This window comes from Haliaeetus leucocephalus, unplaced genomic scaffold (assembly GCF_000737465.1).
Source record: "Haliaeetus leucocephalus isolate CR32 unplaced genomic scaffold, Haliaeetus_leucocephalus-4.0 Scaffold577, whole genome shotgun sequence".
Classification (NCBI taxonomy): domain Eukaryota; kingdom Metazoa; phylum Chordata; class Aves; order Accipitriformes; family Accipitridae; genus Haliaeetus; species Haliaeetus leucocephalus.
The window spans coordinates 518,951-542,414 of record NW_010973013.1 but is presented as its reverse complement, the minus strand read 5'-3'; the positions used below and the strand labels follow the sequence as shown (position 1 = coordinate 542,414).

At 40.9% G+C, this 23,464-nt stretch overlaps 1 protein-coding gene across 1 annotated transcript in view; it reads left to right on the top strand.

The window, feature by feature from the left end:
* Window positions 1–15,572: 15,572 nt before the first annotated feature.
* SUSD4 (sushi domain containing 4) overlaps window positions 15,573–23,464 on the top strand; it is a 31,408-nt gene continuing 23,516 nt past the window's right edge. The window contains exons 1-2 of the mRNA XM_010577839.1: window positions 15,573–15,840; window positions 23,234–23,413. Of these exons, the coding sequence (XP_010576141.1) occupies window positions 15,573–15,840; window positions 23,234–23,413 (448 nt within the window). The remainder of the gene's footprint in view (window positions 15,841–23,233; window positions 23,414–23,464) is intronic.

Below are 23,464 nucleotides of genomic sequence, written 5' to 3'. Positions count from 1 at the left end.
ATTCAGCAGTTCGGTTCTGCTGTTTGTTAGGAATCCATCTGGCAAGTAGTCTGGATGCAAGAAGTTAAAGCTAATGCATTTCATCTCATGGGCAAAGAGCGTGCACAGTCTGTTGCTGCAGCTCAGCTGCCACGCACTACCTAGGTAAACCACAATGGCTTGATTGTACAGACACCAGCTTAAACAAGGCTTCAGGCAGCCTCTGCCAGCTTAAGAGCCAGGATCGACGTCTCCCCCAGTTGCCAAAGCAAGGACTGGTTTTAAGTAGTGCCGTTCCATCTGTGCACAGAGAGCTTATGCCGTCCAGCTCATCCATTTTCTGTAGATCATGAACAAATACGTGGAAGGTCTCAGGGTGAAAGCTGCGCTCCCTGCTCTTCACACTCTGCCTCTCCCTTTCCAGTCTCTGGTACTGAAAGCTGCCCACAAATGTAGCAGTCATAATTCACAGCAAAATCCCTTTAAATGGCCCACTGGGTTATATATTTGGCAAATTTCCACTGGTTGGTGGAAGTTTGAAGAAGCCTAGCATCTACAGCATAAATACAACCAAAATGGAGAGATGATTGTGGGTTATTACTGGATTTATATACAGTCCTAATTCTTGTGAGGATTTTGCAGTTTTGCTGAAATCTGTAACGGTAGATGAGGCAGATTAAAATACTTCAGAAGCTTACTCCCCAAACAGAAAATGTGTTGCACAGTGTCATTACCAAAAAGAATATAACTCTTCGTTACTGTTATAAATCACACTAAAACAATTTCCTCCCTCGTTTGGGTATGCTGTATTTCAAAAGTAAGTGTGACAAGATGTGGGTTTTGGTGTCAGATTAAGTTTACCTGATTACTGATTAAATAAAATTTAAAAAATGCTGAATTCATCCATATTTGGAGTATCTGTTCTTGTACTTCCTCCATACCATGTAGAACACCTGATAAAGTTGAGACAGCATCCCTTGCCACCTAAGAGAAAGCTGAGGTGTTTCAAGCCACAAATGCATACAAAGGCTTTGAGAAGTATCGGTTTCCTCAATTTTTCCATGGGATCCAGTCATTTTACCTCAATCTTCACTCCATTTCCAGTTAGGCTTATGCGGTGTACTGTATGCATAATTGTATCTGTGACATAGGAAACATGCTGAGTTTTAAGATGTACAAGGACATATGTATATATAGTTATTTTCATTAAGGTAGCTGAGTTATAAGGCATTATGTCTAGTAAGGCATCAAGTAAGCTATAGAGTGGATTGTTTTATGAAGTGCTGGACGTGCGAGAGGAACTCAGCTTTTGTATTTCCCTTAGAGAATAAGGCACAATTGATAACGTATTGCCTAGTTGGCATTTTTTCTGAGAAAGTCCCTTTTCAACTGAGTTTAAGAAATCAAGCTTAAACTTGCAATATAAATGAATTAGCTAGGCAGGAAGAAGAGTGAAGTCCCTAGAAGAATCCTTCAACCCTCTGTTTCGATTTAATCTAAAGCCCAGGGTATGTTTATGTATGTGAATGTGTTCATGTGGTGTGTAGGCTCTGTCCTTCATCACAGCTCCTTTCTGAGTGGCACGTGGAGTACGTGGAGTTGTGCTTACTCGGGCAAGCCTAATCCTAGCATAGCAAAACATTCAGGTTGCTCCTCCAGGAGACTGCTTCGACAAGGGATAATAAGTGACATTGGTCCTTCTCTTAATGGCGGAGTAATATCTGGGCTAAGGGGGAAGTTGCCTGTCCCTTCTTAAGACAGCTACTAAACATGAGGTTGGCATTTATCCTTTTAAACTATTGTATCTAAGTCCTTTAGCCCTTTATTTAATCTTAACTTTAACAAAACAGTATAAAGTTATCATTTCTATAACCGTGCCTAGTTTCAACATGATGCTGATAGGGCACAAGATGCTGCATTTTATGAGAGCAGTAGGTCTAAATGCATGGAGGACCGGCATGCTTTGTGAGTGGGAGAGATCTTCAGGTCAAGCCATACGCCTCACACCACGTAGCGATATCTCAGTGTGGGAATTCGTAACTACCCGCGGAGGTCACTCCTGCCTGATGTGTGATGATTGATGCGTCTTTGGTGAGCAGCATGTGGGCTACGAAATGTCTTGAGTCAGAAATCAGGAGCAGAGATACTTCTTTTCATACTGGGAGCAAGTATTTCTTAACAGTAAGACAGATCAGATCAATGCCAGCCTCTCTGTTTTTAGGTACAGTGACACATTCACAGAAAATTAATTGCAGGTGAAGAAATTCCAGAAGGTAGCAGTGGGTTTTTTTCCAGGAACATAAAAAATTAATTAGAAGATGAAAATTTTCAGGCCATGGTTAGGGCGGACTATGTAAGAGATGACCAAGTGTGGCAAGATGCTTTCTTGTCTTTGGATTTTATAGCCTAAACTCAAAAGGCCTCATGGAGAACAACCCTCAGAATGAAAAGCAGCTGGGCCTGGCAAAGGATAAATTCAATAAGTGGGGCTTTGAGAAGGGGTTTAAAAGACAACTGGACATGAATGGGGAAAAATGGGAGGATAAGGTGTCGTAAAAAGATAATTCAAACCTGAAAAAAACCCCAAAGCAGCTGGAAGTATACCCTGGGGAGAATATAGAAGAAAGGTAGGGTGCAGGAAAAACCGAGAATCGGGACGTATGGTGAGGAAAAACAAGACGAGGGGTTTGAACTTCACAAAGAACAGAGAGGAAGCCAGTGAGGGGAACCGGGGCTGTGCCCTCACCCATCAGGGCACAGTCCCACAGGGTCTCAGCAGGGCTGGGTGCTGGTAATGGGGTCCATCGACAGCCCCAGACACAGCCAGGGGATGAACCAGGTCCAGGGCCCACCCAGTCGGAGCAGCAGGAGGCAGGGCTACAACATGGGTCCAAGGTCCACCCAGAAGACGGGGCCAGAGACAGGGCTGGAGACAGGCACAACTACAGCATAGCCCAGGCGAGGTCTGGGAGCCCAGGACTGAGCTACTTGGAGCTCCTGGGCCATGGGCAGGGGGTGTACGTGGGGGTGCCAGGTGAGGCCAGTCTGTGCCATTAAGGCCTATCATCGCCCTCAAGGTCCTGGCAGAGGTTGAGACGAGAGCAGACGTTACTGGGGGATAGCGAGGAGACATGGGATTTGAGGCAGTCCTAGAAAGGCGGTTTTGATACCAAACACTAGATGCCACGTCATGGTGGGTGACTCCCATGGGGTAGAATGGGGAGGAAGAAAGGGAAAGCTTTTTAAGAGACATTTTTGGAAAGGGGCACCCAACAGAGCCACCGAAGAAAGCTGGGTGAGGATAGAGGAGATATGGAAAGAAAGGGTCGCTGTTGTTCTCGGGAGGACAATAAAAGTGGTAATGATGAAGAGCAAAGGGGCGAGATAGTGTAATGGTCAGGAAAATGGTGCAGGGACCATATCAGTGTTCTTCTTCCACCAGCATTATCAACAGCCAAGTTCAGAGTTCTCTCGTGAAACTGTTTGAGTTATTGGAGACAAAAAATACCCATGGATTTCATGCATAACAAAACAAGGCTATTAGTCTTGCCTAATCCAGGAAGGCCTGCAAGAATTGTCTGACCTTCCTAAAGCAGTTCACCTCTAGTCTGAAATGAGGCTCAAGACGGTGTCAGATTATGAAAAAAACTCTTTCTAAAGTGGTCAGAAACTGAAAGTGGCAGTATATTTAGGCACGTTCAGCTCACTTTTAACCTTAATGTAGTAAGGCATATTGGACAAGGTACTGGCTGACTGGGGTTTGGCGTTCTGCTCACCGCTATGCCATTAGCCTGTGCTGTTTATGACCTACTGCTGTTTGGCTCAGTGCCCCTCGTGTAAACTGATAATACGTATGCCTGTCTTCATTGTAGGGTAATCTGTAGTCTGGTTATAGGAGTAAAAAATCATTTATAATCATAAGATTAGTGCTGGCATGCTGTAGTCACAATAGCTACTTAAAGGCCATGCCTAGTTAATAAGCTGCTTAACTAACTCAGTATTTTGGGCTACGTTTATAGAAAGAGCCTGTAGATGTAAAGTGTAGGTACAATAATTAGGAAGAACATAATTGTCTAAATAAACCAACTGCTTTTGCAAGTCAGGAAGCTTGATATGTTGCTTGTATCAGTGGAGACTGCAATTCACTGAACACTGGAAGGCAGGCTCGAAAATCTGTGCAGTTATAAAAAGAAATGGCTGAGCCAAATATTTTGTAAAAACAAAGTAAGATTTGAAAAGAGAGACCCTGAATTAAATCAGGCAACCCATTATGTGCGTGGCTGAGTCTATGGTGTAAGGAGGGAGCCAGACTCCTGCATTTATTTAAGTCTGCTTACTATATAATTCAGGGCAGTGAGGTGAACTAAGGATGAAGCATTAGTTTCAGCATAGAATTTTTATTCTGATCACTGGAGCCTAAAGTTATTAAAAGAACAAACACAATTATGACATCCTAGGGGACTGGCACACATATAAATCTGGATAGGCTGCCTGTTTCTTGCAAAGCATGTGTATGGATCTGTGTACAGCCTGCTTTTTATTTTAACTCGGTTTGCTGCAGCTGTTGCTCTGAAAAGAACCATTTAACACTCTGGGGAGAGAGAAGCTGCAGAAATCCTCAAATTATTATCTGTTAAGAAAAATAAGTTTTAAATAAATTGCTTGTTTATGTGGTTAAAACTCTTGTCCCTTGAATAAGAACAAAGAACCATCACTTTGCTAGTTCTAGACCTTTCCTAGCTCCCAGCTAATCAACTTACAGTGCCATAAAAATTTAATAACAGCTTATTCTTCCTCTTCCTCTAGTCCTTCAAAATGATGAGAATCTATTTTCATGATAGGTAGGGATGTGAATACTTTCTGAAGAACAAAAGCCTGTAGTCTTTAAATTTAACCAACATATGTGATTTTCAGATTGGCTTTTATGAAAATATTTTGAGCATCAGGTAGCTAGCTCAGCATTACCTATTATCTCGGCACAAGAATGCCATAACTCTCAATCTTTCAACTGACTAATAGTGATGTGTATATATTATATAAAGTGTATTAGATTTCATCTGACAGTCTCAACTTCAGTCTTGTCAATGCAGAGTACTTTATGGAGTCTCTAGTTTTTAGAGGTGTCAGCAGAAGAAAAAACAGTTTGGTTCTTCTGGTCCAAAAGGATAGGCCATTAACTCTTGGGAAGACTCTCATAGGGTGTTGCCAGCTTCTGAAACTGTCCTGCCAGGCATCTTCCTGGCACTGATGCCACGTTCTTGTTTCAGGCACTGCCCATCCTCTTAGCTCTGTTGTCTGTGAATGAGGGTTTCCCCCTCTCTTCCCTCTTGTCCCTCTCCAGCTCCCCGTGTTAGCCTACTGGGAACCCTCTTGGGCCTCTTGTTTTGTTCCCATCTCCTTCTCTCTTATCTTCTAGTGGTATCACCATCCAAACAGCTGTCAGTCAGCTTCCAGACTAACATATTTTTCTATGTCACTACATCCCATCTCTGTACCTTTGCCAAGTTGCTCCTGCTGTTCCTGCTCTGGCTTCTTCAGTTTCTCTTCTGTCCTTAGCTTCCTCCTCTTCTGCATAAATTCACTGCCATATCCATAATTGAAAGGGAGTGACTTCCAGTAGTGCCCTAAGACAGTATCTGTAATATCCACAGATTAAAGAAAGAAAAAAAAGGAAGGAAAACCCCATGATCTAGGCAATCAGGGACTTGGTTCTCTCACTTCAATAATTCACAAGATTTTAGAATTTTTTTAGGGTAGAGAGATTAAAAGTCTTGGGGGTATGATATAAAATAAAGCATAGATGTATTAAAGAGAGATTGTGTCAGACTAATCTGTTAATCTCCTGAGACGACAGCTGGTTTCCCAGGGAAAGGAAATGCAGCAGATATCGTCTGTCTTGACTTTCATAAACTGCCACCAGGGAAAGTATATGTGAAGATTTGGATTAATAGAAGAATAGCAGAATTGATAGGAAACTGGCTAGAGAGGAAACAGATTGTGTTGAAAGGGGAAATATTGGGCCAGAGGGGACTTCAAACACTGATGATTTTTTTGATGATGCCACAAAAATTGAGAGTATGCCAGTGAAATTTGTCATTGACATTTTTCTGGAATTTTTTTGGGGGGGGTTAAATATGATAGTTCTGTAGTGGCACAACATTTTAATTATAAATGTTTTCCTCTCGCTCACTAGCTCTTCTGTTTTTGCTCCTTGAGTTGCTTGTTCTGCTGCTGCAAGCAGCCTGCCATCGCTTTCCAGCCATTGGGAGGTCCTTGGGTAGGACTGCACCAGGGAATGGGCACTCGAGGATTTTTAGTGGAGACAGCCCTGCAACTGGATTATCTCCTGTTACAGTCCCACTCCTGACCAGCTGTTTAAACAGAACAAATTTTAGGGGAGTTTTTACCCTGCATTGAGGAATTAAATTGAACTCAATTATGAATCAAGAAGATAGGAAGAAAATATGCTTCTGCATCATCTTAACCTACTACTGATTTTTCCAGTCTTTTCAGTATGGACAGAATAACTCACAGGACAGAGCATTTTAAATGAGTAATTTAAGTAAAAAGCATTTTGGTATGATGACAATGCTTCATTATCAGTGCCCAGCTGGATTCCTGCTTCCTTTCTATCCAATTTTGTGCATTTGTCTCATTCTTGGAAAATAACAAGCCAACTTTGTTTCACTTTTCTTCAGTGAATTCATTCTCATGAAGGGAAGCAACAGACTAAAACCTGTGCTTGATGCTAACAGTACTAGCAGAACATAGGAATGTAAAGTCACTTTTCAATACAGAAGGAAATCAGAAGTTCTCCTTGGGTACAGATTAGGACCAAAATCAGTCGGTATTTTTTTCCAGTGGATATTATCTGCTTGCTTTCTAAAAGCTTTACTTGAGTAGAAGTGCTTTGCAGTGTGATCTGAAGCAAATGTGAAAGGTGCAATGGCAATCCTCATGTGGAAAATACCTGGTGAACCAGCAAAACCACCTTGTCTTCCTTTACATCTTCTAGAGCTGTAGGTAAATAATGTCCCAGCTTTGCAAGGCTAACCAAATAAGTACCAGTAAGCAAAACATTCACAGAGGAAAAGGTGAATAAAAAATGGTTGGATGTGATGAGGTCCCCATCTAAGAAGAAAGGTCACAATTTCACGGATAGGTGCATATAGAGAAAAATCACTGTAGGGCATAAGAACTGTCAGGGTATCCAGAAGCATCAGAGGATTTGTGATACGGAATCAAGTGCAAAAGCTGGAAAAAGTGTCTCTCTGCTCTCCTGCTTTAAGTATGTACTAGCTTTTTGAATCCCTTGTTTCTCAGTCTTCTCTAGTGTGCACTTTATTTAAAAGTTTAATATTATAATATTCACACATTAATCCTGATTGTCCCTATATCCAATTCTGCCTGTTCTTGGGAAGGTATAAAATCAAATTCTATAGCACAGCTGAAAAGCAAATATTGTTGGATTATCATACTGTTGTGTGCAATAAAAATATAGCATTATCTAGGGAAGTCTGTAGTTGATTAGAGCATAAATATCAAACCCCCAACTCATACCTCTGAGTATTTGATTCTTGCATCTTATAGAAACAAGGATCTCTGCTGAACAGTGTGACATTTCATTACTTTGGATTTGCTATAATGAATAATATTATATGCTATTGGCCTAGAAGAAATATTACTATAGTAACTAGCTCATGATTCATTTTTTTATGGGTTTTTGCTGTATTTCCTAAGGGATGCCTGTCTAGACTAAAAATTTAAACTAATTCTTGGTAATGGTAATTAATTTTTTCCAGAGTGCTAAAAATATGGGACAGATAAACAACAATACTTAGATACTGCTTTTTAAAAACACAGCAGGCCCATAACATTCTTGAAATTATGGGAGTATAGTTTTATTTTATTTGGCACTTTTTTATTAGTAGATTTCTGTGTTGTTATTAATCCTGTTTAGTGACCTAAGGCTGGATTCCCGCATCGACAATATTGCAACTCTGATGAAATCCTTAGACATATAATATATAAAATGTTGCATATGAGGATGAAAATAGAAGTGGGGTTGGTTGATTTAAATAAAAGTAATGAGCTCACTTATTCATTTAAATCAGTAAAAAGGAAATCTTTCCATAAGTGATATATTAATATTCTATATTTTGGATTTGCACATATTTAATTCCTTATGATGATTCTTATGGGTCCCCAGTCAACAAGCACATGTTGGCAAATACCATCTTTATTACAGTGCCTTATCAGCGTAGAGAATAGGAGGATATGTTAGGTATGTGTCCATTTATTGAAGCATATATAGAGCTTAATGTACATTTACTGTATCCTTGTCTTTATTATGGTAAAAGATGTCGTTTGATTTTTTTTTAATTAGATTGTTTCAAAAACTCATCATCTGTGTCAAAGTGTGTTTGTCTGCAGTTAGAATTCATAGATAGTCAGGGTTCAGATAAGAAGGGTAGAACTACCATTTTAAAGAACTATTTTAAAGTAGTTAAAATTACTTTAAGTGTAAAAAATATGCATAAAAACTAAGTTTATTTAAGCACATTTTATATTTTAAATTCACTTAGAAATGTGAATATTATCTGTAACAAGGAAATTGTAACTTTCTGTAATAAAAACGTAGAAGAACGGAGCTCTGTCAGCAGAACCACCGGCAGATTTACTTTCTGCCTTGTGTTTTTCATTAAGTGATGGGAGGTTCAGAGGATCACCCAGTAGCATAAGACATTTCATAAGGTTTCATAAGTTGTGCAGTCAGTCTTGTTGGATTACAAAAGGCTGGAAGCAACAAGTGCTTCTTGCATTATAAATGAAATGGCTTATTTACAAAGATGACATAGCAATAGTAGTTGTAAGAAGTTATTATTAAAGGGAGAAGGCTGTGCTGTTTAAGATGTTAGTTAGAAGAAACTCATTTTCAAGAAGAAACAAATGCATCCTTTTAGTTTGCTGTGGGTTTACTGAAGTGCTCCGCTGATTGTATTTTAAACCATCTTCCTTTTCCAGCAATTTTAAGTGGTTTTTCCTCATGCATTAGCCTAATGTCAAGGCAATAAAAGAATCCTGTATCGAGGTTCACATTCAAAATTAAAAATGGTGATCACCTCCATGGCTAGAAAATTCAGCTTGTTCCCTGCTGTATGACACTGGTCAAGCACCAGCTGGGGTGTGCTATATCATCCCTGAGTGTTGAATGGTAATTGGAGTCACTAATTGGAGGCATGACCCCTGAAATAAAGATGCTGTTACTACATCTGCAGTCATCTATGCAGGGCCTTGATGTTGCAGCTTTTCCCCCTTTCTCCCTGGTGAGGTTCCCAGGCAGAAGCAGCTCCAGCGTGGCTCCTGGAAGACCCCTTTTGCCCACCATGGGCACTTTGTCCTGCTCACGTTCCCTCCCCTGTGCCTGCTCTGGAGGGAGCAGCAATCCTGAGGCTCTCCAGGGATATGTCACTTTGATTTAGCACGGAAATGCCCAGGGACTTGTCACGCCTGAGTAGGGATTTTAAGGTTGAGCTGGCCATCGCTTTTAGGAGCATCTCTGAGTGACTGCTCCTTTCCAAGCGCCCACTGAGAAGAGGAGAAAGAGAGGTGGTGAGCGTGGTGGGCAAGATTTGGGAGCATGGAGGTCTCAGTAGGAGGGTGTAAGGGCAGGTGGTGAGTTGGCCTGGAGTGGGTTGGGGTGAAGGAGGATGGAGAACAGAGGTGGGAGGCCAGGGTTGAGGGAGAAGAGGGCTCAAAATGGAAAGATAAGAAAAACGGGGTATTGCAAATGAGGCAACCTTTCAGCCTTTTGAATGATCTGTTGCCTCTCTTGGAGCCTGTTGCCCTTTGTGCAGGGCTTGCATGTTCATTTTTTATTGCAGATGGGTGGTTTTGGTGCTCGTTAACCGCATTACACACTGATTTTCTTATTTTTCTGCTATGACACTCTTGGGTTATATGAAGGAGAATGATGCTTAATGGTGTTCTTGATTTTATAGATCAGCTTGTGGCTTAAGCAAAGTACCCACCCCCTGGAGGTCTTATTTGCTGTTCTGTTTCTCCTACAAAGTAATTTGAACTTCTCCCTTTCTTCCAGTGGCTTGTTAGGCTGCCCTGGATAAGGCTCAGCCAAGTGAGGAGGGATATCCAGCAGCGCTGGGAGTTGGGAGTATGTTCTGCAAGGATAGTGAGGGAGGTTGTGATTCACATCTTAAACAGGGCAGGGTTTTACAAAGCTGCTGAAGTCTCAGGGACGCTTAAGCATTAGTGACCCTTAAGGGATTAAAGAGAGTTTAGATTTTAGCAGGCATTTCACTAATGAAATCACAGGTTTTTAATTTCATTTCATTTCCAAGGCTAGATGCTAATCGAAGCACATCCTTCCTTTTCTTGTTAGGAGGGTATGTGGATAGTTCAATTAATGTCATCAACAGTGAGGAAGCATAAACAGCCAAAGGAACAAAATGCTGTGCCTGCGTGGCTTTCACAGAAACGGGGCAGAAACTCTTACAGGGATGAAAATGACTTTTCCTTTGTACAAGACAAGCAAGCCCTTGGCATGGTTGCACTTGTGGCCCTTCTGCTTTAGTCCTAATATGGCTTTTTACTGAGAGCTGGCCTGAGATAACCTGCTCCTGCAGTGTTCACATACTCCTTATAAAATGTGCATGCAGGCAGTCTGGTCCTGCCACAGGCTGCAAAGCCTCTGCCTCCCTCTACCACCAAGCGAGATAGAAAGGACTTGCTGATTTAGTGAACCCAAATGCAGGTGTTGCTGTACGAGAAGCCTATTCTCCATCATATTGAAGACAAATACTGAAAATACTCTATATCTTTAATATTATTACACATTATATGTCACTTTTCCTTCACTGTGTGTATGTAACAAACCGATATGAGAGTGATGTCTCTGTTCAAGAATGAGTGCAGCCATTTCTGAGCTAACATGCATCAGCAGCATGTCAGTGAAGTGCTATATAGCAGTTTTAGAGGCAAAGAAGTCCATCAAAACTAGATTAGAAATCACCGCGCCAGCACCATGAATTACAAGGAGCTGTAAGATATGGAGGTGAGGGAAGAGGGAAACAAAAGAGGAAACTGAGAAAAAGGTTTGGAGAAATGGAGAATGACGGGAACAGATGAGGGATTCTTCTTCCTCCCTTTTTTCAGGCATGTCTGAAGTTCAGTTGTGGCTGTCATGATTTCTTGTCATCACAAATATGTAATTTTCCCCTGGCTTCTGACATTTCAAGCTTTTCATCAGGGACGAGATGAATCGTTTTATGTTTGAGAACGTATCATGCAGAATTCTAGAAATACAGTCTGTTCAAATGAACTATAATAGTTCATTTTACACCCCAAGGAGGTCATTGCTTATTTTTCAGTCTTCTGATTAATTTGACATCATTTTTATCTGACTGACAATACCAAGTAATTTAGGTAAAATAGGAACCCATATAAACTGCTTGTGTTTTATCCAGGTTAAGAGCATTGCGATTTTCTGATGACCTTCTGTTGGTCCAACAGCAGGAATATGGTAAATACCACAACCAAACTATATTTCGTATCAACTGCATGTTTTACTAGTGATTATGACCTTATGTTACTCATTAACCTTATCAGAAGGTATTATTGCTCATTATATTTTGCACAATGTCCCTTAAAGGTGCCATGATACAAAAAGTCTGCAACTTAGACTAAATATTAAGGTATTTTGATTACTGAAATAGTCAGTTCCAGCAGTAATTGTGTGGTCTTTACTTTAGGGATTTAAAGTGATACAATAGCATCCCATAAAGTTGTTGCTAGTGATGCAGTGCTGATGATGATGATGCCTGCTGACCTTACTGAATTTTTACTACATAGGTAACATGAAAATTTGCTGCTTTATTTGAAAAGTGTGTTGTATAGTTTTTACTAGTAGGTGCTGAAGATTCCCCCTTCCCTCTTTGTAACCGTGAGAAAAAGTCCAGTAGTCAGAGTAAAATTTCATTCTTTTCCCCAAAGACTCATTGAGGGATTTATAAAGAAAAAGAATCCATTCTAGTTCTAAGTTATTTTTTATCTTATTTGATATATGCTTTCCTGCAGGATAATGCCTATCTATTATAACCAAAAGATTGGCTTTGCTATTTATGTAACTTTTATGGTTCTTTCCAAAGACTTATCTTGTGACCCTGACTGAAAACTGTTTTGGCTGTTTTCATCAGGTTCTGAAGAGACCAAAGCAAAAGATGTCCCATCTATAATGTGAGATGACTCCTGCCATTATATAAATACTGTATCACAACTTTGAGTAGCTGCTCTTAAATGCATAGCTGCAAAAAAGGAAAGAAACTAAAGATCATGAGAAAAAAAGGCTTAATTTACCAAGCTGCTTTGAAGACATGCATTTACTCATTTTTGATGGGGTGGAGCTTAACTAGATGAGATTATATGAAAAAGTTTATTATGTAAAGGGTCCAAGTCTGATATCATTAAGGACAACTGGAAGATGGCAGTTCTCAGGGATGTTTCAGCACTGTTGTTCTTGAATATTGTACCAGAAGTTTCATACTTAAATTGGAAAAGACTGATGGACTTGGCTCTCAGCTAATAAGATGTTGAAATACTCAGCACACCTCTTGTGCAAGAGGGGAGCAACCCTGGTGAAAATCAGAGCAGTTCCTGGCTTCTTTAGGTTGTAATGGCCCCTTCAAAACACCTGGGGTGCCCTCTGTGCACTGGGAGATCCTCAGCACAGCGGCCAGCCTCGCTGTACCTCCCTCACACACGTCCTTGCCTCCTTCTCAGCCAAAGCACAGGAGGAGGTGGCACAGCACTGGCTTCACTGCTTTGTGCCTGGATCATATACATCTTCAAAAAGAAGCTTGCCATACAAGTGACTTCCACTGATTTTGGTAGGACTAAGAGCTGGGCCAAGTCTAGTCTTGATATCTATGGAGAAAAGATGGGGCTGGGGTTTTGTTTGCTTTGCCTTTTTGATCTTACCATGAGAAGTTACCATATTGCATGTGTAATCCACCTAACTGGCTGCTCCCTGAGGCTTTTTCCTTCTTCCTTGCTTCATGAACAAGCAATGGAAGTGCTGCATGGAAGCAGTGATCCTGTACTGATTCCATGTGTCATCTCTTATTCAGTAGCTGAATAACAGCTGGCTGCTGGCTTTGTAGAAACCAGAGGGTACAGAATTCAATTTTTCCATTCATGTTCCAGCTCTGTCTTGGGAATTCCTCTTGCGGATAGATTTCTCTACTCACAAACTGCGCTCAAGAAAAAGAACCTAAGAGACCAACTTACTGCAAAATGATCCCTAGGAGGAATGAAGATCTTTGCTTGTGAAAGGTCACCAGAAAAGTGGCAGTAGGGTCACAGAATTAGGCTGCACCAGGGGAAAAAACATGCTTGCCCTCTGTGTTGGGTTTTGTGCTGACGGTCCCCAAATCTCTAACTTTGCATACTTGACTTAATGAAAACTGAGAAATGAGCCTGGCTCATTTTTTTACCAGGCAAATTGTATGTGCCCTCAGCACCTTTCTTTTTTCTGTTGTTGCAGAGGCATAGTGCTAGGCAGTTGTGTACTTGTCCCTGATGCAGCTAGTAAGAAAGGACACATATTTCAAGGTGCGTTATAATATTCCTTGCGTCACTGCAAATTCTGAGATTACTGAAGTAACAAAATTGAGCTAAATGTCTTGTTATCCCTTGGTTTAATGGAAAATAATTAAGATCATCACTGACTTTTTATTGAAGGATGTGGGTTTGCTGCCTGAAGCATAAGAAGCTTCTTTTTAATCTCCAGTAGAAATGGACAGCCCTTCTTTATTATTAAGTATTGCCTACTGTGTGTAATCCCATAAACGTGATGACTGTATTCCTCCTTGTTCGTCATGTTGGCGAATGAGAGAGAGTCTTGGGCAATTTGCACTGGAGTTCTTGAGCCACGCGGCAGATGAGCGGGTGTGAAGTTTAGAGATTTGTTTGACTTGGCTACTGCACTGGCCCTTCAGTTCCCATGACAAACGTCACCGGATGGAGAAGTAAAACCGTGTAAGAGCAGATGCTCTGCTGCTCTTTTGCTGCTTCAGCAAAGAGAGGGGACGCTAGTAAAATCTCTTCAGGTGAAGAGCCCCGGCTATCAGAGCGCTGCAGAGGGGCAGAGGCTGGGTTTAGGTGATGGCTCTCTCCAGCATGCGTGGCACGTAGGCGTAGGTATTCGGGCTGGGCTCTGGCCATCAGGTCACCTCCTGGAAATTGTAGCCTGGTTGGGGAGTTCAGCACAGTGACCCAGACTCATAAAACCAGCCATGTATGGAGTCAGGAAAATGCAATCCTCTCTGGTGACCCCACAGTTTGCCCTTCCTCTGCTAGCGGGGGCAGGTAATTGGATATACAACACATTGGCTCGGCATGTGCTTCTTCTGTTCTCCACTGGCAGCCTTCAGCCAGGGGACTGAAGGGAGAAATTCAGTGTTCAAATGCAAGAGCCCTTTATCACCTTCAGTGCTCTCCATTTGGCTGCCACAGCATCACACCGAGTCCTTTGGTGGAGGGAATGATTTGGCTTCAGGAAACAGATTTATTTTTAAAAGTCTTCTGCAGTAATATCTTCCTTCTTTCTGACTGTACCACGGAGGCACTTCATCCTTATCACGCAGGAAGTAGCTGAGGCTCTCTGATACTATTCTCTTAAAATCAAAACATTAAAGCTACAATGCAATGATTTTCAAATTTTCCAGGCATCCCTCCCACCGGCATCAATTGCCCCCCTGCTGTTCCTGTTGCAAAGCTATTTGCTCTTTCGGTATGCAGTACTTGTTCAGTGCTGCACTAAACCTTTGTTGCTTTGCAGTGAAAAATGCTTCAGTTTATGCAGATGACATTGAAATGAGTTTGATAAAGTGATAAACAGTCACATTTTGTGATTGCAACTGTTGGGGTTTTGTTTGTTATTTTACAGTTAATTTTGTGGAAGTAAAGGGCTTTACAAACTCCCTTCTGGCGTCAATGCAGTAATACAGTGCTCCCATAACAGCGTTTTAAGAATTTGGTAGGGCCACCAAGACAACGTGATGGGGGGATCACATACACCCAACATCACAGTGTCCCTTTTCCCTGTGGTAGTGCTCACTCCCCACTCGGAATCTCCCTGTACCTAGCAGCTCATCTTCTGTGTTAGTTACTATGTCTTAGGTTAGGTTTCATGCCCTTTTCTTTATTTCCTCTTCCTCTCTGCTTCTGACACGTTATTATTCTTTCCAGTGACTGTACCAGACCTCCAAAATCCCATTGCCCGCAAGAGTAATTACAGATACATTACTGTGCAATCCCCACTGGTAGGTTGGTTCAAGTGCTTTATTTTTATCCAGGTCAGCTACTGAGCAGTGTGGTTGACTTTGCTTCCTTAGTAGCTGCATGACAAGATGGGAGTATTTCTGTCACCTGAGTATTTCTGCTGTAGCAGAGGTTGGTCCTCTCCCTAGTCTGGAGTACCTGGTACCCGAGTTGGGTTGCTAGTGGTCATTAAAGGATGATGTGAGGCCCCCTGGAAAATTAAATGTCAAATGGAAAAACCTAGACAAAGCACAACTATGGCTGCACGAGAAATAAATGAACACAGTTTGATTGTATCTTTGTCTGACATAGGGTTTGATGACCTACATGCTTGTGCTGATCCTGGAGCTCCTGAACATGGATACAAGACACCCAGTGCAGGTGTTTTCTTTGAAAGTGTGGTAGTCCGGTTTCATTGCCAAGAAGGATACAGGCTTAATGGTACTTCAAAAAAACTTTGTGTGAGACACTTTAATGGCTCCCTGAGCTGGAAACCAAGCGATAAACCTGTGTGCCTACAAGAAGGTAAGTAAGTCAGTTTTCTTAACCCAGTTCACCAGTGTCAGTTCTTCTCACTTGTCCATGTACCATGTCTGTGTGTCTCAGCACAAAACACAAAAAACTGGAGTCCATTTCACTGTGTCTTATCTGATACATCCTTTAGTTTCCCATCCATCCCATCCATAATCCCCATTTGTCAGTTAAATTTATACCATGAGAGGTTGTGTGTGTGTGCATGTGCACGCATGTGTTGAAAGGAACGTAAAGAAATGTGAAGAAAAAGAGAGAATACATTTCTCCTTTTAACTAGTTACAAATTGATGCAGAGAGAAAAAACAACCTCCAGTATAAGTAAACTTTTTATAACTATTTATTAAAGCTGCCCACTTAATACTCCTTTCTGCAATATTTTACTAGGAAAATATAATGAATTTCCAATGCTACTCTTCCTGCTAATCAGGAGTTTTAAACAATTATATTTTATGATGTTTGCATGACTCAAGTAGGAAAATCAAATACACATGTATTGCAGAAATTTAAAGTCACAGTAGAAGTTTACTTTGAGATAATTCAGACTATTATGGCATAAACCAATTTATTGTATTGCATTTTTGAAATTGTATTTGATTTTAAATAATTAAGACATTACATTACTTTCTTCTTCTAGAAGTTAGACAGAGGCAGGATTAATTTGAATACCATAAGTGTAAATTTTGGCCGAAATACATCCAAGCAACACAAACGATTTATTTCACCAAATATATTAAAGATATAACTTGTTCTTTTTGTTGAATTATTTTTGGTCAACAGAGCTATTAAAACCAGCAGACATGAAAAGTGTTAGTTAAATCAAGTGTGTACATTTTAGTGTTGTGACTTCTCCACTGAAGTCATTAGCCACTGCCTCGTTGTCTTCAAGGTGGAGCAAGATAAATTCTATTTCAGGATGCCTTCCATCATTTAAAATCAGATAAATATATGGACTTCATTCAAAAGTAGTCAAAGACTTACATGGCTCATAAACGCACTTACTACATAGGATCATGCATCACTCAGCGTGTGTAAGACCTGCAAGTCCTTGTTTAGGCTGATGGGTGGGTGGGTATGAGAATGCTATGCCGGGACAGGGGTGCGTGAAGGCATATGCCACAAGAGGACCAAGCAGGGCCTGGGAGGACCACGCTCAGGAGATACACGTGAAGGGAACAACCCTAAACAGTGGTCTGTGTGGAAGTCGTGCATTAGATATTGCAGATAGTAGCCAGAGGCAGTTGGTAAGTAGTCCATGGTCTTTCAGGTAGCTGCGCTGTTGGCAGGAGAGGTCTTGGTAAAATACGGACTCCTGGACATGTGTGAGGCCACAGGCTATAGAGCCGTGAGGGGCACAGTCATGAGCTGTCTCATGGTATGCACCGTGACGACAGCTGATGTGTAGAATGTAAAGGCAGTGGGGGCCAATACCACCTGGTCAGAAGGGTGCCATGGGTCAGCTTCAAAGAAACAACTTGATGCCTTTAAAAATAATGTATGTGTGAAAATCATGCCCTCTCCTGTTACAGCCAGCTTTTAGAAATGTCTTTGTCTCTTATCTCATGGTTATTTAAGAAAAAATACATGTAGAGTGACAGCAGCATATGTCTAAATTGGGTATTTGAACTACCAGAAAAAGCTATAATGCTTGGAAAATCTGTTTTCTTAAACACTACAGGTAGCTTCTAGGAATTTTGATGTGCATCTTTGAAATAGTACCTGTATCAGCCCCTGCAGTTGTTAAAATAAGTATTAACGTGTTTTGTTGAATATTCAAACCTCTTCCCAGGCCCCCCCAGTCCAGTGGAAATCTGTGGAGGAAGTTTCTGATCACAATGCCATCAACAGCAAAACTGCCACTGATGTCAGTGTGATCAACGCTCGAGCCAGGTGTTTTCAAAAAGGAAAGAAATTGGAAGATGAGAACGTGATGGATGATGTGACAACAGTTGCTTAACAGATAATCAGTACTTTACAGCACAGAACACTTAAAAAGGATTGCTAGCCAATGCTCTGATCAGGCCAAGCACTTAAGCTTCAGCATAACTGTAATTATCTGATTAGTCTTGTTAAAGTTTGGACTGAAGAGTAGGACCCTGATTTAGGATTTAGTAAAGCAAGTGCTTAAGTACTTACCTGATTAATGGTATAATAATACCTCAGGTATTATTAAAACAATCCTAGGGTTTAGCAATAGGAAAACAAAAATTAGATGACAGAATTAATTCTCCTTTCCAATGCACAGTAGAACTATTGATGCAGAAGAAATTCTAAGCAAAGGTTCAGCAGCAGTCCATAAGACCTAAGCATTTGCTTAAGTGCTTTTTAGAGTGATCCTTTTGTGTACTGGGAGCAGAATCATGAGAGGGGCACGATAGGGAGATGAGCAGTGTAGGAATGTGGCACACCTGGAGAACAGTTAAGGAGGAATTATAACAGGGTTTGTAATTCTCAGCTGTCTAATGGCATACATAAAAGTCCTCATTGCAGAAATTCTGTAATGATATATAAAAAGAAATTTGAAATTTGTAGCAACTACTGGAAAAGTAAGAAGTTAATGTTTTACCATTCATCATTAGCTATCACAAGGCAAAATAAACTTTATATTGCATTTACCCATTTAAGGCAGGGGCTGACTGCCGTTTGTGCTATGGTGTGCTATACATGCCTCTCATCCCAGTATATCTAAATGTCAAATATTGCCAGCTGAGCTTGAACAGTAAAAACACTCAATACTTTGGAGTTCATTTTAAGTTACTCTCAGGAGTTGGGATTCAGCTAAGAATGGTCACATATAATTTTATGTCTATATGTTATGTACGTTTAATTGTCGTTATGTGTTTACTAGAACAATCTCTAATCACAAATGAATGCTATTTACCAAAGGAAGTAAAGCGACCTGTTTCAGAATGTAATTGATTTTAAAACTAATACATTTGCCTGGAGCTCTTCATCCAATCCATTTGATTTTATAGGTCTGTCATTTCTTGTTAAGAGGCAGGAGATTTTAAGTGTCAGTATGAGAATGAAGTTGCATGACTAGGTGCTCAATAAACGTCCTGTCAAAAACCTGTGTGCTTAGAGTTACGTTCTCGTGTTGATCTGCAGCATGTTGTGACTGTAACTTCCATCAATTCTCATACGGTTATGCACATAAATACCAAAGCTCTAAGGTAGGAATTTTGTATTTACTGTTTAAGAGCAATATGTCATGTTGTTCACACTTTAATCTAATCTTCTCCCACTGTGATAATGTGGCTGCTGAGACTGTTGCTCTGCTTAGAACAAATGCTACCTCTTTCCTATGAGATTGAATCTAAATTTACAGTCTACGTGGAGATGGCAACCAAGTGAAGAGCTGTGCCCTTCTCTCCCAGTGCTTCTGCAGGCACATGCCTTTGAGATGTCCTCAGTGCCTCATTCTCCCACTGACAGGGATGATAGACCTGCAGTGGAAGTAGTGGACTAGTACATAGTTTGGCAACAGTTTTCCTGAATGACATTTAGCACTCATTTCTCTTTGCCTTTTTCCCCTGGCTCTGTGAGATGACCGAAATATTTTTATTTCTCCATCTCTTACCTGTCTTGCCCAGTGTTTCCTGATTCTTAAGCCTGGGTGCCAGCACTATGTGATGTTTGTAACCAGTGCTTAGCAACAATGGCCACAGATCTTAGGCGAAGCCTCTGTGCACTGTTGTAATACAAGCAAAGACAATAAAGAGAAAGTGTTTATTTAATATGCACTGAAATAGTGTTTGCCATCCACAGAACTATCCTACTAACACAGTACTATGGATTTAACACTAGTAAAAAAACCTGAGACAATATTGATCTTAAATGTTTGCTTTTAAGAGGACAAGGTCCAGATGAGCTCTCCCTGCATTCAACCCATTCTTCATGATGTTCCTTTCATCCTTCCTCCCTGTTCCTCTCCGTTCCAGCCTGTCAATGTTGTGGCTAGATGTGGTCAAGGCTAATTCAGAGACTGCTCCACAGTGAGGTACATAGGAGCACTGGACCTCTGCATTTGAGTTTACTTATAGACTAGTAAACAAAACAGTGCCAGAGCATGGGCCAGGGCACTGCTCTGCAACTGCACATGTTGTTGCAGTGTTAGATAGGTCCCTGACATGGTCAAGTAGTACTCCTCAAGCAATTCCTACAAGCAGTTCTGGATTAGCAGGGACTAGGGACAATTTTTAGAGGGTAAGAGTTCACCTGCATAGACACAAGCCATGCCAAGCCAGCTGGTACCTATGGATGGTGTGGCTATCTCCATAGTGTCCAGGTCATCCCTTCCTTCAGAGTTGCCTTTATGGTCCAGGTGTTCTCGCGAGGAGGGAAGGTGGTCCTCCTTCCCCATGGGCTGGAAGAAACAGTTCTGATATAGATGATGCATGGTTTGCACATAAAATAAGGCACTGTAACTATAGTGTTTAACAAATTTTACTCTTCAGACCAATCTTGGGATGGGGGACACAGTTGGTTTGCTAAAGCCAAGAACTCCTAATGTACAAAGCTGCATCTTCATGAAAGTTAGGTCAAGATGAGCCCTTGCACCTGGCAGGCTGTCGGACCTGCCAGCTGCACCCCACCTCTTCGTGCCTCTGCAAGATAAGAAATGTGTTCCTAACTAGGACGTTCTTTTGGCTGACCCATTTTAATATTCACGCAGTAGATATGAGCAGATCATGTAAAACTGCCAGAAAGGAGTGTAAGTCATAGCCATTGCTGTTCGATGCTGGTTAAAGACCGTGTATTCCCTTAAATGGTTTAGCAGCTTCCATGGATATGCTGAAAAGTACTTAGAATAAAGCAGTTTATTTTCTAGGACAGGACATTTTAAAATCCAGTCACTTATTCTCAGCTTTTCCAAGCAGAATTTATGCCAGCTAATCCAGTTGTTTGCGGAGAGGCGGCTACTGCAATTTATGCCTGACTAAGTGCTAAAAAATACAAATTCAGCCAGTGGGAAAGCATTTGCTCGCAAGGCATCAGGAAAAAGAGCTGTAATACTGTGGTCCGTTGGTCTCGAGTTTAGCCAGGGCTTGTAATAGGCCTGTTATCAAAGTCAGCAGGATATCGCAGGCAAAGGATTGTACGGTGAGCAACTTATCACTGTTCTCTGCCAACATCTAGCCGATTAAAATGATTCAATCTATAGCTGTTACTTGGAATAATGGGGATGAAGTCGCTGTAATAGGTCATTGTTACAGAATCGATTTCCCCTGCTTTGAAAGTGAAATCTCATATTTTACTGCACTGTATGTATACACACCTTTTTTATTTGTATAGCAACAGAAAGCTGTTATGCCAAGAGAGTGAGCTGTTCATTGATGTTATCTTCTGGCATCCATCTCCAACCTCCTCCTGCGTGGCCACGGGGCAGGATCCTCATCTATCTCATCCCATCCTCGGGGGTGCCCAGGGCAGCCTCTTCGTGACAGCGTTCAAGGCTTAGTGTCAGGCATTTCTTACGGGGCATGTCTCCTCTGCTGATTAACTTGCTAGAGAGAGAGAGAAAATTGTTCGGTCTTTGAAGGTGATGTCTGCACCTTCGTCACAGTGCATTTTATAACCTTCTGTTAGGGTAGGCATCCTCCCAGACTTGGGCATTTATTAATGGATAAATTCTAATAAAACATCTTGCTGCAGGTTCTCAGACCGCCTGGCAGACTGCCAGCCCTTCCCGTTACAGGCAGCAGGAGGTACCTGCAGCAGCAGCCAAGGAGCTAAAAGTAACAAGAGAAATGGGAGAATTTTTGACTAATAGTATGTCCATGCCCCATACTAAAAGTTAGCTAAGTACAATGTATTTTAAAAAGCATCTCCATAATGGGAAGATACAAAGGGAAATGTATTTTAACTGGGGAAGCAACACTCTTCCACTTCATACTAGTAAAATTTAGTGATGGAGTCTCAGAATAATATATCCCATAGTTTGCCTAAGTAAATAAATACATTATGAAATACATTTGCTTGTAGTAGTTTGCGTGTGCTATGCTAAATGACAGTTTATCTTGCTCCTAGTTGCACTTCTAAGCAAACAAGCAAGCTGTTACTATCGCTTTACTTCGTACATGCTCACAATTAATTGCTAAATACAAATTTAGAGTTGTCTCTTCTCTTTAGCAAGAATTACCCATGAAAATGGCAGAAGTTTTCTCTTTTATGCAAGTGTCAAGGGACTTCTGAAACTGCAATTTTTTTATAAATACTGCATTCCTAAATGAAGATAATTGTCTCTTGTGGTAGAAATGTTGGGAAAAAAAACCAGCGTAAAACAGGCTTATAATATTTTTACTGTCCTGCTTTTATTTGAAATACTTTGTGGGTTTTGCTGCCTGGAAACTTTTATCACCATCTCTGTCATGGATTGACTGCTGGCAGATGAACAGATAATTTTGATTGTATTTTCCTAATATTTAATCTTGTCCTCTCTTCTGTTTAATCTCACTTTACATTTATGAGGAGGATGAACTTTGAGTCACCTGGACTATTCCTTCGTATCCTGTGGCTTGTCTCTTAATTATTCAGTATTAGCAGAGGGATTTTTACCCTGCATCACCCTTTCCTTCCACTTTCCACAACATCTTTCATTTTTCAGTCTTCTGGGATTTATTTTATATTTTGGTGTCTTTGGCACTGGTATATACAGTGAGATGTAAGACTGTCCAATACATGAATCACAGACAGGTAATAGAGCCCATGTCTGTATATCACTAGAGGTTTGCAGTCATTTCCCTTGTTGAGGTCTTCTGCAAGCACTTGAGATGCTGCTCAGGGCTTAAAAATAACACCTTCTGAAGGCATATGAATTCAGGCACATAAAATTATCTGGTTTAAAACAGAATCAATGATATTAAAGTGAAGACATTCTCATAACGAACTCTGTGGAGTGGAACTGGATAAACCCTTGTAAATGTACCTGATTTTCATCTGTCTCTCTGCTAAAACTGCAGTTTTTCTGTGTTCCTCATGCCATATCTGTATTTTATCTTTTCTTTCGTCCTGTCCTTAGTGCTGTCAAAGAGTCTGCCTTCACATGGGACTTGGGCATAGTCAGACTGTGCGGTGTAATTAGCACACATGATGAATGGAAGGACAAAATTAAAAACAGTCTTCCTAAATGCTCTTAATTTTGTTTGTTTAAAAAAGTCTGGGGGAATGATCCATTCTTGTAGCACGCCAGCTTCTACTACAGTGCTATAGACTTTGTAACCGATGGTTAACTAGGGAAAGGGACATATTTACTGAAATGCATGTCTTTTCCAAACAGTTTAAGCAGAGCACTTACATTAACTGATAACTTTTGCTTAAGAGCTTGATTATTGAATAGCTAGCCATGTTTTTTTAATTAAGTTACTATTTTTTTTTTTTCATGAAGTCACAGATTGCCTTGTTCCGCATGTTGAAGATGCAGAGATTCATAACAAGACATACAGGACTGGCGATAAGTTAATAATCAGCTGTCATGAAGGATTCCAGATCCGTTACCCTGACTTAGACAACATGGTTTCAATATGTCAAGACGATGGAACATGGGATAATCTGCCCATTTGTCAAGGTTTAGTACACCAGCACATCCTGTTTTATAGCTCATGCACCTTGTGATAGT